The sequence below is a fragment of the Haemaphysalis longicornis genome, unplaced genomic scaffold (assembly GCF_048455015.1).
Source record: "Haemaphysalis longicornis isolate Haplotype H1 unplaced genomic scaffold, Haemaphysalis longicornis Haplotype H1 scaffold_6, whole genome shotgun sequence".
Lineage (NCBI taxonomy): Eukaryota > Metazoa > Arthropoda > Arachnida > Ixodida > Ixodidae > Haemaphysalis > Haemaphysalis longicornis.
Window position 1 is genome coordinate 138,454,573 of NW_027526407.1, and position 15,297 is coordinate 138,469,869.

General features: G+C 47.5%; 2 protein-coding genes across 2 annotated transcripts in view; one reads left to right on the forward strand and one right to left on the reverse strand.

Moving 5' to 3' along the window:
- Window positions 1-10,525, forward strand: part of LOC144141156 (uncharacterized) — a 29,146-nt gene extending 18,621 nt beyond the window's left edge. The window contains exon 4 of the mRNA XM_077672702.1: window positions 7,840-10,525. Coding sequence (XP_077528828.1) covers window positions 7,840-8,012 — 173 coding nt within the window. The 3' untranslated portion in view covers window positions 8,013-10,525. The remainder of the gene's footprint in view (window positions 1-7,839) is intronic.
- The window catches only part of LOC144141155 (PIH1 domain-containing protein 1-like), a 77,859-nt gene continuing 71,534 nt past the window's right edge, over window positions 8,973-15,297 (reverse strand). The window contains exons 6-8 of the mRNA XM_077672701.1: window positions 12,721-12,910; window positions 10,938-11,084; window positions 8,973-9,125 (exon numbers count right to left, since the gene is read on the reverse strand). Of these exons, the coding sequence (XP_077528827.1) occupies window positions 9,084-9,125; window positions 10,938-11,084; window positions 12,721-12,910 (379 nt within the window). The 3' untranslated portion in view covers window positions 8,973-9,083. The remainder of the gene's footprint in view (window positions 9,126-10,937; window positions 11,085-12,720; window positions 12,911-15,297) is intronic.

The following is a 15,297-nucleotide window of genomic DNA, read 5'->3' on the forward strand; positions in this document are numbered from 1 at the left end:
AGCATCGGATGAGTGATTTGAACGTTTCTTAGGCCTCAAAGCAGCCCTACAGCAGATATTTGTGACCTTGGCCTCTTCGAAACTCAAAATACTCATTGCATGAAAAGTTTTTTATACTTCGCGAGTTCTCCGCAGGCGTCCTTTTTACCGATACAGAAATGAATGGCCCAGCCTTCTGTTTGCTTCCTCTCTGATCAGAAGTTCTCATTAAATGGATGACGAGCTCAAAACAACGACACACAAAGATAAGGTAACTGACACAGCGCTAATGCAGCGCTGTGTCTGTTGCCTTTTCATGTGTCGTCGTTTTGCGCTCGTCATCCCTTGAGTGATGTACCAACTCGCCCAATCTTCGTTAAAGAAGTTCTCAAACAAATTGCCCCAAATCTCTCGTTCAACTAGACATTAACATCAAGTTAATGTGGCTTAGCATCACGTGATGGGGCACAATAACATCGAGTTGTTAATGTGGCATTAGCATCCCATGATGTGGCACAGAACTGGCGATTATTTGGATATAATACGTGCTACGTGGAACGAATGGCTGACGTGAACTTCCCAGCTAGCTGCTGTGATGTCAACCGTCACGTGAGTTTTCATTTCACACGACGAAGGACTTAGTGAACTAAGCCTGTTGTAGCCGCCATTGTGATAGCGTTATTACCGGAACGAGACTGGGCTAACTTTACAAGACAGGAGATGTCAAAGAGCTAGGTAAATACCCATCAGTATGCTCTTTTTTGTATAAAAATTGTTTGCAAAGATACCGTTGTAGTGCAATTGGTGTCTTAGAGGTTGCTCATAAGAAGCATCCTCATTGCAAAGCGTGGGAATAATGAAGTTCCAAGCCGGACAAAGCAAATTGAAGTTGAATTAAGCATACGGGGTTAGCAACATTCGCACCAGCTACAACATGCCTGGTATAGACTCTGTGCCAAAAGGCGGGCGACACAGAACCCTCAGTGGTGGCAACACTGGCGGTTCGGTTAAACCGACGACGCCATGATAAAGGCCGGAAGCGTCGCGCAGGAACGCCGTTGCGGCTGCACGTTTTGGCCCATCGCTTCACCATTCGGCAGCCTCATAATGAAATTTTTAACACGACAGTGTTAACTTTACTGACTTCATATCCGTCACGGAACTGACATCACCAGAAGAAGCTTGATTGCCGCGGCGGCGCTAGGTTTCGAGCCCACGATCACTCTGGGCGCAACGGCAGGTGTGAAACGCTCTACCGACTGAGCCACGAAGTCATGCCCGTGTATATGAACGAACGCGCCTTATGTCCTTCCCTCTAACTTCTCCCATAGTATTTCTTCCTCTATGGCTGTGCCTATCCGTCCGCCGCCTATGTAGAACGCGCTCAGCTTGTGAAACACCGCCGCCGCGTTCCACAAGCTGAACTCGTCGCAACGCAAGCGTCTCGCGCAAACTCCATGGAGCAGGACCGTGCACGGTGCTCGCAATTTTGCCGAAGCAACCCGCCAGCAGCCGACCCGCCAATCATGCTCGTTTCGCTGTAGCGGACGGTGACTTCGCCAGACGATTCGCTGACAACCCGTTCGGTTTCGTTCGCACGGTTTGTGAGCGCCTGTGGTTTCAGACAGATTTACGCAATGCTCCGGCGCGTGTAATCCAGTGTCTAATGTTGATGCGTAAACGGTGCCATACCGACGAAATATAAATAGCGATGTGCAAGTTCATGTGGATGCGCAATAAACATTGAAATGCTCCTGCGAAGGCACATTTCACTTTCCTGTTTTCCCGATTCCCATGAAAGAAGAATCAACCACATTTTTTTGTTATTGCGTACACGCTGCTAGTGCTCTTGCACCATTATAAGGCACGATTCCCACGCACTGCTGCGCACCTCTTTGCAAGTCAGATACGTAAATGATGCCACGCAAAAAGTTCGTACGATGCACGTCTTTAGCGACCCCGATCTAGCAATACGTCATTTTTTATACGTTATCTAGAGAGCTGCGGTTCATGTGCCAGTCACGATTGACGCCGTTATTAGCGCCGATCCGATTCACTTTGGCAGCGGAGTTGTTTCGGTGAAGGCAAATTCGAGCTCGCATGCGTGCTTCGCTCTGCCCGCCCTGAGGGATGTTTGATGATTGTAGGGTTTAACGCGCCGACGCAACGCAGGCGATGAGGCGCGCCGTACGTAGTGGAGGGCTCCGGATTAATTTCGACCACCCGGGGATCTTAAAGGGACAGACAACCGATTTTTGTCGAGTATATATTCTCTATCCCAAATGAAAGGGCATCACTTAAAGCACCTTCACGAGAAGCGGTTTTGCTGATAACGCCCTAGAACTTTTTAAATCGAATTTTTTGATCTACGAGCCGTATGTGTCCCTCCCAAAAATGATGCTGGCAACCATGACATAGAGTAGCTCGGCAACATACTTTTGTCTGCATGGGAAATAAAAAACCATATTTCAAAACTTGTTACCAGCTAAAAAAGTTTGAATCGCAGGCTTTCCTGTTCCTTTATGTGTTTTTAATGCAACGGTCTATTTTGCACGAATGCGCCCTCTGTTGGGATAGACGATAGGTAGAATCTGGCTTCACGTTGTGGAGGCGGGAAGTTCGATTTTCCCCGGGGGCGACGTTTCTTTTTTTTTAAGCTGTCGTTGGCGTATTTGGAAACTGAAATCTAACATTTTGGCAGAACAAACGCCCCTGACTCAGGCAGAATCGTCAAAGCTCCTTCGCTGGGTCTGTTTACTGAACGCTGCCGTTGAATCTGGGCATGGAGGCTCAGTTAGCCACACTGAGAGGCATGCTGAGAGGCACCCAGCGACGGCGGGCGACGTGTCTCTAAAAATTTCAGAATAATGTTTAGAAATACATATGCAATTTAACCTTGTACAAATACTTGTGTTAAAAGGTTTTCAATACGTAAATAAACGTTTCAGCAGTTACAGTAGCTGCTAGGTTTGCAGGTCACGTGACAGGGACACATATTGTAGTGTCAAGTTTCGACACTACGAACCGCCACCCTTCCGATTTCAGGAAGTTTGCTGCCAAATTAAAATTATTTCCGCCAGTTTGTTTAGAAATTGCTTGTGGTTATCGGGCTATATAAAACGCTGGCTTTCATATGAGCTAGAGAACATATACGCGACAAAAATCTGTTGTCTGTCCCTTTAAAGGCCAAATGCACTCAAATTTTCGACAACGTAAAAATAATGTCAAGTAATAGTACACATAAAAAGGGTGCAAAATGCAAAATACTGTGCTTCAAACATGAACCCGCGCGACCCAAACGGCTCGCGACATTGGCGTTTTCGGAACCGAAACTGAATAGAAAAGGCGGCCATTGCCGGCGGCCGGACGTGACGTACTTGATGGAACGGAAGCGGCCGCGCTAGAACCGGCGGCCTGGCGGCCGCTCGGCGCCGCCTTCAAATGCGCGTGGTAGCTTCACGTTTCGCACTGTTATTTACACAGAATAACTTCCAGTAACGTTTGCCCAGGATACTGGAGTTAGCCGAATTGTAGTAGTAGTAGTAGAAACTTTATTATTAAGTCAGATTATTTAGCTCTCAGGGGGTGGTACCCTTAGTCCAGGGCCCCAGTTGCTGCTGCGATCCGTCTTGCCCGGTCGATCAGTCCGCGGTGGTTGTCCAAGGCTGAGCTAGGAAGAGAGGCTTCCCATTCGGACGGGGATGGGCTGGGTATAGGCAATTGGGTCTGGGGTTTGGGGCATTCCCATGTGGAGTGATACATGTTCGGGTGTCCTCCGCAGGATGGGCATCTGGATGGGTACATGGTAGGGTAGAATGTGTGCCAGAGCGAAAGGCTAGGAAATGTGTTAATTTGCAGCTGGCGCCATGCAGCGGCTTCCTCACGGGTGAGTTGCGCGTGTGGTGGAGGAAGTGTCCTACGGGAGAGTCTGTAGTGTTGTAGTATATATGTCTGTATGTGAGTGGGATGCTTTCTGTCTTGTCTGGTTTGGATTGGTCTTCCGCTGGCACCCGGAGAGTGAGGCCTAGGGCTATCGCATGAATGCGCTCATTGCCAGGGAGACAAGCATGCCCAGGTGTCCAGATTAGACGGACTGGTGTTATGTCTCACTTTCGCTGCAGGATGTGATGGGCGGCCGGGGAGATACGTCCTAGCGCATAATTTCATCATGCATGTGGCAAGTCGGATATAATATTTATTGGGTTCCCTGAAGGGCGAGTGGTGACAGCGAGTGCTATTGCACACTCTTCCGTTTCCGTGCTGTTCCCGGAGCGTATGGTGGCTGATGTTATCGCCTCACCCCTCCAGTCGGCTACCGCTGCTACCTCGGCATTTATGGCTGGATAGTCTGCTGCATCCGTATGGCGGGTGTCGGGGTTACTGCCGTATATCCAGTGCAAGGCCTGAGCTCGCGCGGCGTGCCTGCCGGCGTGATATTGTGGATGCATATTTCTGGGTATGGGTGATACTGTTATTCTCGCTCTAACTTCCGGGGGTATTGTTTTGAGCTCACGAGGGGCAAGTTCTGGCGTCGAGTACCCTAGTTGTCGGAGGACGTGTCTCCCTGTGGGGGTGCGTTTCAATCTTTCTAATTGACTGACTTTCGTGTTTCGATTATTTCCATCGTGGTATTGTATGTAGGCCCAATCGTAATAACAGGTTCGTTGAGGCGTATACAGGGATGCCTGTCGCCGCCTTTACGGCGGTGCGGATTAGGGTGTCCAGCTGCTTAGTCTCTGCCTGGGTAAGTCGGTGGTAAGGTACACGATAGGTTATGCGGCTTATGATTAGAGCCTTCACGATGCGTAATACGTCCTCTTCTTTACGGCCGTGGCGGCGGCTGTTTATCCTTCGAATCATGTGGATTGTTTGATTAATTTGTTTTTTCAGTAGTCCCAAGGTGTACGTGGCCTTCGCGTTCGTTTGCACATGCAGCCCTAGAATGCCTACTCTGTTGACTGGCTCGCCCTCGACAGTAACCTATATAATGTCGGGCGGTGGGTCGGTTTTCCGCCGGCCTTTCCTGACTATGAGCAGTTCTGATCTTTTGGGGGGTGCAGGTTAGTCCGTCTGCCCTTGCATTCTGATGGGTCGTTCACTGATTCCTGTAACGTGTCTTGTATTTTTCCATCAGAGCCGCTGGTGGCCCAGATGGCAATATCATCCGCGTACAGCGCGTGTCTGATTCCTGGTATGGCATCTAGAAAGGCGGGCAGTCAGCTCATTACTAAGTTAAACAGCATTGGAGAAAGAACCGACCCCTGTGGCGTGCTTTTCCTGCTAGAGAGATGGTGTCTGATCGAATGTCCCCCACCCCTATTGTTGCTGTGCGATCTTTGAGGAATGCTCGTACGTATATAGTTGTACTTTCTTCGGCAACACTAGGTTCCTGCGAGGTTGTCGAGTATAACATCGTGAGCAACATTGTTGAAAGCGAGTATGGCTTTCGTTTGTGTGTTGTTAATTCGATCAATAACTTCTTTAATATGTATTAGTACATCCTGTGTGGATAACCCCGGTCGAAACCCAATTGTGTGCGCCAGTGGCGCGTGTTCGTCTAGGTATGGTTGCAGTCTGGCTAGACGATATACTCAAGTATCTTTCCCACGTACGACGTGAGGGAGATGGGCCACAGATGTTTTAGGAACGGTGGCATGCCCGGTTTCGGTATCATCGGCGTACCGCCACTCTTGTGCAGCGTTCCCTCCTGCCAGTGGTATTGATAATAGGCGGTTAGTTCCTTTATGAACCTGACGTCGAGATTTTTTAGAAGACGGTATTGTATGCCATCTGCCCCCGGCGCAGTGTTTCTTGCTATCCGGTGGAGTGCCGCTCTGACTTCTTGCTCTGTTATGTCTTTGTCTAATTCCGTGGCCTCCGCGCGCGGATAGTCTTTGTAGGACGGTGTGGCGCCAGGGCCTAAAAAGGTGTTCCTTACAATTACAAAATAACCGCTTCATACAGGTTGGCTGTTACCCCATGGCTAGGCAGAAAAATGACTAAAGAATACAACATTCAAAGAACTTCTTAATATAGTTATTTTTGTCATTTTACGACGCAATGGACTTCACTCCCTCGCGCCCTGCCAGAAATAGCTCACAAGTGGTGTCAATTGAACACAATAACTTTCAAAAGCCTCAATTTGAAGATTTTGTTTCCTACATTGTATTCCCCACACAGTTAGGTATCAGAAGAAAAAAAAATACCGTTGTACGTGCTGACTGCTTTGGATGCCGTGATAACCGAGGGCAAAATGGTAACTTCGCAATGCAAGATAGTGCCGTTTCACCATCGAATTCTGTGCGAACTGAGCTGTAGAGTGTCTTTTGAAATATGGTGTCTTTTGATGAGGAGATTTGCCGACATGAAAAATGTCCGTGGATGCCAAAAATGCCATTTTTCAGGAAACGATTTTTTCACCGTTTTTTGGCCCAAAAGACAGGCCGCAAACCGTGCGATAAAAAAATCTGCTGGATATAAAACCTCTTCATGCGTACCTAACACCAGGAATTAAAGGCCGTTGGACATAATCAAAACGTGCCAGTAATTGAAATGTTTGCAAGACTGTAGAGTTGACGAGCCAATCACGGTATTTTCGAAAAACAAGTAGAACAAGTGCAGGTGAACAAATTAGACGTGACAGTAAACATTGGCCGCGTATCTATTTGATTTGCCTTAAATCAAAGGCAATACTGTCTCTGCGCGCCTGCTACATTACGCTTTCTTCTCTCCCCTCTCTTCCATCCCTCACTCTCTACTCTCTCCGTCACCTCCACCCTTCGCCGATTCCCCCTATTCCATTGTCCCTCGCCCCCTTTTCCTTCTTTTCTTCACCCTCTCCCCTGATCTTTCTCTTCCCTCGTGTCTTTCCACCATCCCTTCATCGCCGCTATCGGTCCCCTCCTCTCCCATCCCCAACTCTTATTCAACCTCCCTCCCTCCCCTCTTCTCGTTCCCCTACCACTCTTTCCCTCACCCAGAACCCTCCTTTTATCCAGATTTCTCATCCCCTCCCACCACCCCATCCTGCTCCACAGCTTGCCCCCTGCCCTCTCTCTCCTCTCATTCTTGGTCCTCACTCCTTTAATCCTTGTCCCCATCCTCAAACTCAAAGCATTTGCCCTCTCTCTACGTCAGCTCTCCTATCATCCCCCTCCCACTGCACTACTCTTCTCCTCCCTCTCATATCCACTTCACCTACCCCAAACCAGCTCCCTAGCCTCACTGTGAAGCGTGTTGCCTTGATGCAAGTCATAAGCCGGGGTGGCTAAATGGACTTACCAACGTCAACCTCCCCTCAAGCTCAAATCATCCTTCTCAACTTCAACCCGCCGTTGAGGCTGGGTTTCAAGTATGCAAACACACCTCAGGATGAGTTCAGAGCTATAGACCTTACCTCAACCCAACGGCACCTCTAATGTGTAATGTGTCCTTACCTCAACCTCAAGCACTTTATTTGAATTGAAGTCCTTTTTCATGGCCAAACAGACGCATACAGCTCGCCGATTTTTCGGACACCTAATTTTTCGGACATGCTTGATTATTCGGACTCTTTCCTGGTTCCAGGACATTGAGCTTTTTGGGGGAACATTTGCTTTTTCAGACCGCCTAATTTTCCGGACATTTCCGTGGTCCCGTGGGTTTGAATAATCGGTCGTCGACTGTATACACTTCTTTTAATATATTTACTGAGAGACCAACTACACGCGGAACATCTCCAACAGGGGTTAAAAAAGCTAGCAGTACGGCACTGACAATAGCTGCAGCAATTCATTTTCAGTAAATAATCATTCTAAGCAATTAAACTAGAAATTTAAAATGAAACTGTAATTGGGGTGCATTCCTCCTACCTTTGTGCAGATACCTACGTGCCCGCCTTCAAACTGGAAGCGAAGATCCCCGAGGAGAAACGAAGTACCTTCCGGCAGGACTGCAGGGCCCTGCTAGAGGCGAAAACGACCATGACTCCTGAAGGATGTGCTATGAGGCACGGCTTTGTAGTTGTGCACGCCCAAAAACCAGCTCGCAACTGACCCATGTTTCCACCTGTTAATGACCACATCAAGCGTGTACCATGCATTCAAGAAGAGTTCTGGTATAGGCCACGCCCACGTTTTTCAGTGTAACGCTTCAAGAAGCAATGACGTTGGAAAGTAAGGTCAGAGCTATCTTTACCTTGATCCAGTATAGAATGATTGTAACAGATAAATAGCTCAATGTGACTGCCTTTGTCCCCCTGACCCCTCCTGGCATGAAAGGGTTCCACCTTCCAATTGGGAATACTGCTGAGCATTATGAAATTTTAAGTGAGGTGTCTTCTCCAGGTGGTGCGGTAGCCCTTGGCCTTGTAGGAGGTACTTTACCTTTAAAGATTCCCCCCCATGAAGAAATCAGTGAACATAAGAGCAGCTGGAATCCCCCTGACCGGCACTGGTGACTCGTGTTTAAGTGAAAAAGAAAATAACCGAGGGACCCACACCCACAAACTCTTTTCACATCCATCACTATACGGTGGGGACGAAACATTAGGACACAGTGAAAGTGTGTAGCAGATTATTATTTGTAGTACAAAAAGGTAACGTGGCATGGACTACACAATGATGCGTAGTTAAAGTTAAGTGTAGTGTAACCAATTCATGTTTGAATCAACAGAATTTGAATTGGCCAAATTTTTTTGTCTCTCCAAAAATTAGAATCACTTAAGTTTGAATAAACGAGCTTTTGCTGTAGCTCCAACTTCACTTTGCATGAGACGTCCGAAGAGCCACAGCCAGACACAAAAACGACTGGTTATTAATCAAACAAAAATAAAGCTTTTGGTGCAGTTACTTGTACTGTTGTTGGTAACCAAGGAGTATGGTTTGAATCCACTGCAACACCTAAGCTGCATAAATAAACACTGGATATGGACATGCCATTTGCTCAAACTTCAGTTCTTGCCATCTCACCAGCACAGCCCCAGCAAAAAAGAAATGAAACAGAGCCAATTCTATTCAAAATGAACAACAGGTTTATTGTGAACATTGTCGCACTTAACATGCAGTGAGCACCCATCATTTCCAGGTGCACTGACAGCTCAAAACAGGGGAATGGCAAGTCGGGAATCAGGAACTTGCAGAGAGGATAGGCACCGTTACAGTCAGCACCTGGAAAAGCAAAGATCAAATGATAAAGAAGGCATCTGTAAGGACATTCATGAGGTTAGCCACAAGATTCCCAGACATTGCGTAAGAAAAGAGAGCACCTAATGCGCTGTCTGAATGCACTCTGCACTTAAAACTATGCAACATTGTGGTTCAATTATTTACCTTTGGGCAACAATGTGTCTAGGAGAAGGCATCCCCTCGCAACGCAAGCCGCTACTGCCGAGTATGGATAATAATAACTTTAGAACATTACTGCTGCTGCAACTTTTGCCGTGGTACTCCCCGAATAGGGCGGACGAACGGTAAACAGAGATGGGACATTTTTCTGTCAGTCATCTTTGTATTCACCGTTCGAATGATTGCTATGCACACTCCCGTCCCCCTCCAGAGTGGACGCATGCCGTTGCTGAGGCATGTAACATATATTCAGCCCACATGCAGTGGCGGTTAACTGACTGGCAGGTGACTGAGTGGTAAAACTGAAACGGTTTTTGCTTTGCTGATAGCACCCTAAAACGTTTAAAAGCGAAATTTTTAAATCTACCACCTTTAAGTGTGCTGCCAAAATGAATGCTGGCAACCAAGACAGTGAGCCGTGCAGCCACACTATTTTTCTACAGATTTGTCGCTACAGCATATGTAAACTGCTACTGCGAATGGACATCCAAACACTGCACAGTTATATTCTAGTCTAACAGTAAGTAAAAAAAAAAGGCCATTATGCAAACATGGAAAACACGAGGACAAATGCAGCAAACTAGGTGTGGCTGGCCCTTAAAAACTTTTGTATGGAAGTTAGCGCACAACTTCTGACTTCTGACCCACCTTTCAAATTCGTTGCTGTAATTGTCAAGCTATAAAATGTTAGAAAGGTTTTTGAAATACCCTGTGATGTTCTTTCTTTTGTAGCGCAGGCTACACTACGCTACTTCGGGCAGTAATCGTGGGGAGACAAGTTTTGTCCTTGAGGGCTAGAAGTCAAACCTCACCCCCTTACGCAAGCACCTGGCATGGAGCAGCCGCCAGATAATGGGAAGAGATAGGTGACAAGGCCACTGCCGCACCAATAAGGGCTCGCCACGAAGGAAGGCCACGAGGCCACATGTGGTGCAGAACCATGGGTGATAGAGGAAGGCGAACATCCAGTTGTGGTACCTCATACAGCGGCAAGGTTTAAACAATGCCGCGAGGCGAAAAGAGGAGAAACGCTACTGTTGCGTACAGATTCGCTGCCTTCACGTCCTACGCATTAGTGTGAGCTTCCTTCATTTTTTGCAATAAACTCTCAATTCAGATAAGTGGTTCCTTTCTTTTTAAACTGATGTACTAAAAGTTATATGCGCTTGTTTCCACACAATTGAAATGAAACAAGGATTTACAACACTTTGAAGTAAAACCCTGCTTCCTTCTTTTAGAACAATTCACGCAATTTTATGCATCGAAAACAATCTGCAAGTACTTAGGGTGCTTGGCACCAAAAATGACACTTTTAAGCACCAAAATTACACGCTGACAATGCATGAAATGCACGCGCATGGCTTTTGGCAAGGCAGGTGCCAAGTCAAATATTCTCGTGGTATCCAATTAACTATCCCAATATTGCATTGAGAGGTGCACAGCACTTCACGCTCGTCCTGGAGTGAGCATGCGCGACTCTTTGTCGACGCGACCCAATAGACGCACACAATTTCAATTAGAGCCTACTGCAAGACAGCTTTGTTGTAAACATATTCTGTGCAACTGATGGCTGCAGGGCTTCAGCAATGACCGACAAGACACAGCAACAAGCAATGGAAAAGCTTGAGTCCTTACGTGGTGTTTCCTGTTGAACTCGGCCACTGCAGCCTCCTCGTCGATGCTGAAGGGCAGGTAGAAGTCGAAGCTGTACTTGGGCTCCTTGCTTGTCAGCACCATGCGATCTTCACCCACGTCCAGTGTAAGGGCCGAGGAGCTCGACTCCTGCAACAGGGCAGTTGCGGGACGATGTGGTTATAATGGTTACAAAGGCAAAATTTGGTGTATAGTATCTACATTGAGTATATTTTTAAATTTTGTTAAGAACATGAATGTTATGCACCTATAGCTGCGTCCCCTATCTGCACAACAGGCCAGAGTGCCTGTCATGTATAGTAAATTTATTCATTCATTCAAACATTTGCTTTGTTCTGTATCCCACAGTCAAGAAATGTTTTACTTCGTCGTGACGTTTAACACAACCATGCATCATTCTGCCCAGTACCCTCTACCATGCCTTGGTGGCTGAGTGTTTGTGAAATAAACAGAAATAAATACCCTAGAGTTTGAGGGTTCTAAACTGTGAATGTGCTGGGGGACTCAAGATCGAAGTAGGAGGCAATGTGTGCGGCAACTTATTGTGACAATAATTAGCTTGTGGCTGCAGTAGGCTCATACACCGATTTTCTGCCCATTTACGGCATATCTGGCTCATAGATTTTCCCACTAATGTATACTAGAGAGACCATAATCGCTCAAGTGCCATGCACCACAGAGGCCGCCATTACAGCTGCCAGTGTTCTATGCTTTCTTGGCCTGACTGGAGGCATGGCTTCTGGCCACACCTGACTACAAAAATGAACCACACGGGCAACATTTCTTTTTGTTGTCATGCAAGAAGCTTTTAAAAAATTCCTTACCAATAAATTCTTTAAGAGCTATACTTTCATATTCATAAACTAACTGCATATAACTTTCCAAAACAACCTTGTGGATTTTTTGTTGCCACAGGCCACTTCTAAACTTCGCCATGAGCCATTCCCAATAACAATGGAAAGGTTCTTTATGGTAAAGTACGACGCTCTCGTTAAACAGTGGCTCGCGTAGACACACTAGCGCCGTAGCGCCTGATTTACCTATAAATGTACAAAGCTCAGTAAGCTATGTGGTATGGCTTTCCCGCACAGCTGTAGCGTTGAGCGAGGAAGCCGACCTACACAACGCTCTTTGCAGAGAAGAATGCACGTGACATGCAGGAAAGCCGACTTTCACAGCGTTGAGAAATTGGACATCAGAATGGAAAATTGCTACGATACTTCCAAGGGCAGTGCTTTGCTTTTTGAGGCTAGATAAGGTTGCTTGCGCACTAAGAGCTTTGTGGGGAAGTATCCACAAAATTATGGGGTATGCGTGGACTACGGAAAGGAAAAAACTATGCGGCACATGGTGTTAGGATGCGAGGGTATGCATCCAAATCTACACGAGGGAAATATTCGGCTTCCAGAAGCCCTAGGATTTAAGGGTAGCACAGAGGGAGTTAAATTCAAGGCTGTCGAGGCGACGAAAAGAAGATTAGGATGCTGGTGGACAAGTAGAGAGGGAAACATTGCCTGGGACAGCTACTACCGGTAACAGAAAAAATAAGTATTTTGTGCCTTCCCTAAGGGCAGCGCTAGTATTGAACGAAGAGTACAAAACAAAGGTATATTAGTTGTTTTTTTGTAAGATGACACGTCATTACCCCGCTACAAAAAGATACCACTAGCAATCATTATCGTCATCATCCAAAGTCGGCTTCACGGCTTCCTACTGAAAGCATCCCAGGGTCACCGTCACATACGGGATCACAAGCGGCACTCACCACGCCCGGGAGGGAGAAGCGAGCCACCACGGTGTCCTGCTGCCCTGGCAGACTGTGCCTGGTCAGGTCCAGCCTGGCCGACCCGCGCCACGTCGGGGACGAGGCCTTGTTGCTGACGCCTTCGACGGAGCCGCCGGTGTCGGGCTGGCCCTTGTCCCCACCGCCGCTGGTGCCCGCTGACGCCACCTGACTGCACGAACCACGGGTAGCACATTAAAAAACCAACAAATGTACTTCATTAAATCATTTCGCTCTTAAAACGTAGTTGTAAGGACGCAGTGCTCACAGAACGCTTTGTGCGAGTACCGCATAAGCGCTGTAATAATGAAGTGACTTGCCAACTCCCTTTTCAGTCTCACACGGCAGATGGATGGAGTCACCTTAGAGGAAGCCGGAATCTTACATGTTGCTGAAGCGTTTCTCTTCCGATTGTTAGCTAAGAGTCACCAATTCACATTACACTAACCCGCAGTTATAGTTCTTACCGGGGTAGGAAATGCAAAAAAGAAAAAAAAAATACCGGGTCATCTCCACTAATCTAAAACCTTGGAAGGGGCGAAGCATGCAGTGTATTCTTGGCGCCTTTGGCGTTTTTGCCAACGGAGCGAAACCGCTGGAGTGTAAGGTATACAGCTTTGCTGTAAAAGTCTCTTCTCTTAGAAGCACGAAGCTCTCTAGCGCGAGGCGTAAACGAGTGTACCGGTGTTTTAGTACCGTTACTATATGAGACGACGATTACGACGACGACAGGAGATGCCAACAGCCCCACCCACTAAGAAGCTTCGCCGTTAAAAAAAACGCACTGACAGCTCCCTCCTCGTGCATTACAAACACACCGGAAGAACGTACTCTCCTCCACGCCACAGTCTCTCGAGCCGCCAATCTCAGATATATCGGCGTTTACAAACGGAAACCTTTTACAACGATACTATCCTCTTTCACCTATCTGCACCCCTTTTCCCCCACAACTTCCCACATAAAACTAGGGAGCAGGGAGAACTTTTTTGCGCTGGGTGGACAAGCACAGTGGTCAGCAGCACGACCACACATCTGCGAATGCTTTTCCATCTAAGAAATGCAATTGCTAGACGTGAGATATTGTCGAAATTTGGGGGACGCTTACTGCACGAGCCGTAAACCACAAATAATCACCTAAGCCGCTTGAAATGCTAAAACCAAACAAAAAGTGTATACTGGTTATACATTATATACCTTATATTTCCAATAGTGGCAGCGCTGGCCCGTGGCCGAGTGGTGTGGAGCGCTAGGTATGTTACTTTCCAAGTTGGAATCCCCGAGCGTACATTCTTTTTGGAAGTTTTTTTTCAGGCCGATGTTTTCGATACTGAGTTCACCAGTTTTGGGCCGTAACGTTCACTGCTCCACGAGCGAGTTCGCAGAACGCGCGCAGACTGACACTGACGCTCTAGCGAGTTCTCGTTGCCGTGCTATTGCCAAAGCACCGACTGCTTGCGGGCAGTGGGCACAGGCCAGAATCAGCAGACCCTTGGTCTGGTGCGAACACGCTTTTTACGATACAGGCATGAGTGAGGCAAGCTCGAAATATGGGGGGAAAGCGCATGGCATTTGAGCGTCTGCGGTGACGTGGAGGGCGTTCATCCACTGCGCGTAGGCCTAGGCTAGTGATTGCTACGATACCAAGCCGTCCTGGGAGGCTTATCTTAGGCATTTTACAGCCGACATGGCAGGGGAGCGGTATGGCGATTATTGAGATATCGAGAATGCCCATCTAACGATAACGTCAGATGTCCAGCATGCTGTTTTACAGAACCGAAACCGAAACTTGTCTGAATGCTAACCTTGGACATCGTGCAATAACGATGCACCTCCTCCCGACGTCACAGCCTTTAGTTGGTGCGGCCGCCGCAGAACGCGCATGATATACTATTTCTTCTTTAGGGCTTTATAAAATAATTACCGACTCAGCAACCGAATAAACGATGAAAAGTGTGTTAATTTGAACCAGTCTACGCAGTGCAAGCAAAAACGGGAGCTTGAATAATTAATTTCATCTCTTTAAGTCCGCGATTGCAGCCGATTTGCTTCTTCTTCGCTGCCGCAATGACCTTTACTCCATCTTTGTTGCTAAAGTGCGAGCTTCTTCCGTTTTTTATTTTTTATTTTTCGAAGTGACAATCATTGGATATCGAGGGGCGCACGCTATGACGTGTTCTTCTCGTGCCGAGCAAGTGTTCCCACGATCACGGCGAACGCTGGAGTTTTTTTTTTTTTTTGCCAGTCTTTGCCAATTTCCCTAAGTGGGTATGCTTGGCTTGACAAACATGCGCCGGAGACGCCGGGCAGTCGCCGCGATCGAGGCACGCACACACGAGCACTCGGCATTTTTTTAGGCTTAACTGTCAGGCGGTAGCCGCGATGGGCGCGCTCATGTGCGCTCGGCATTTTCTTGGTGTTTTTAACTGCGGACACGAAAGTCGAATGGTTTGCTAAACAGCTCCGCTGTTACTAAAATATTCTTTAGGGCCCGCTCAGCGCAACCGGAGCCAATGGAGCTCCGCTCCGATGGCGCTCCCGCTTGCTATCGGAGCGGAGCGG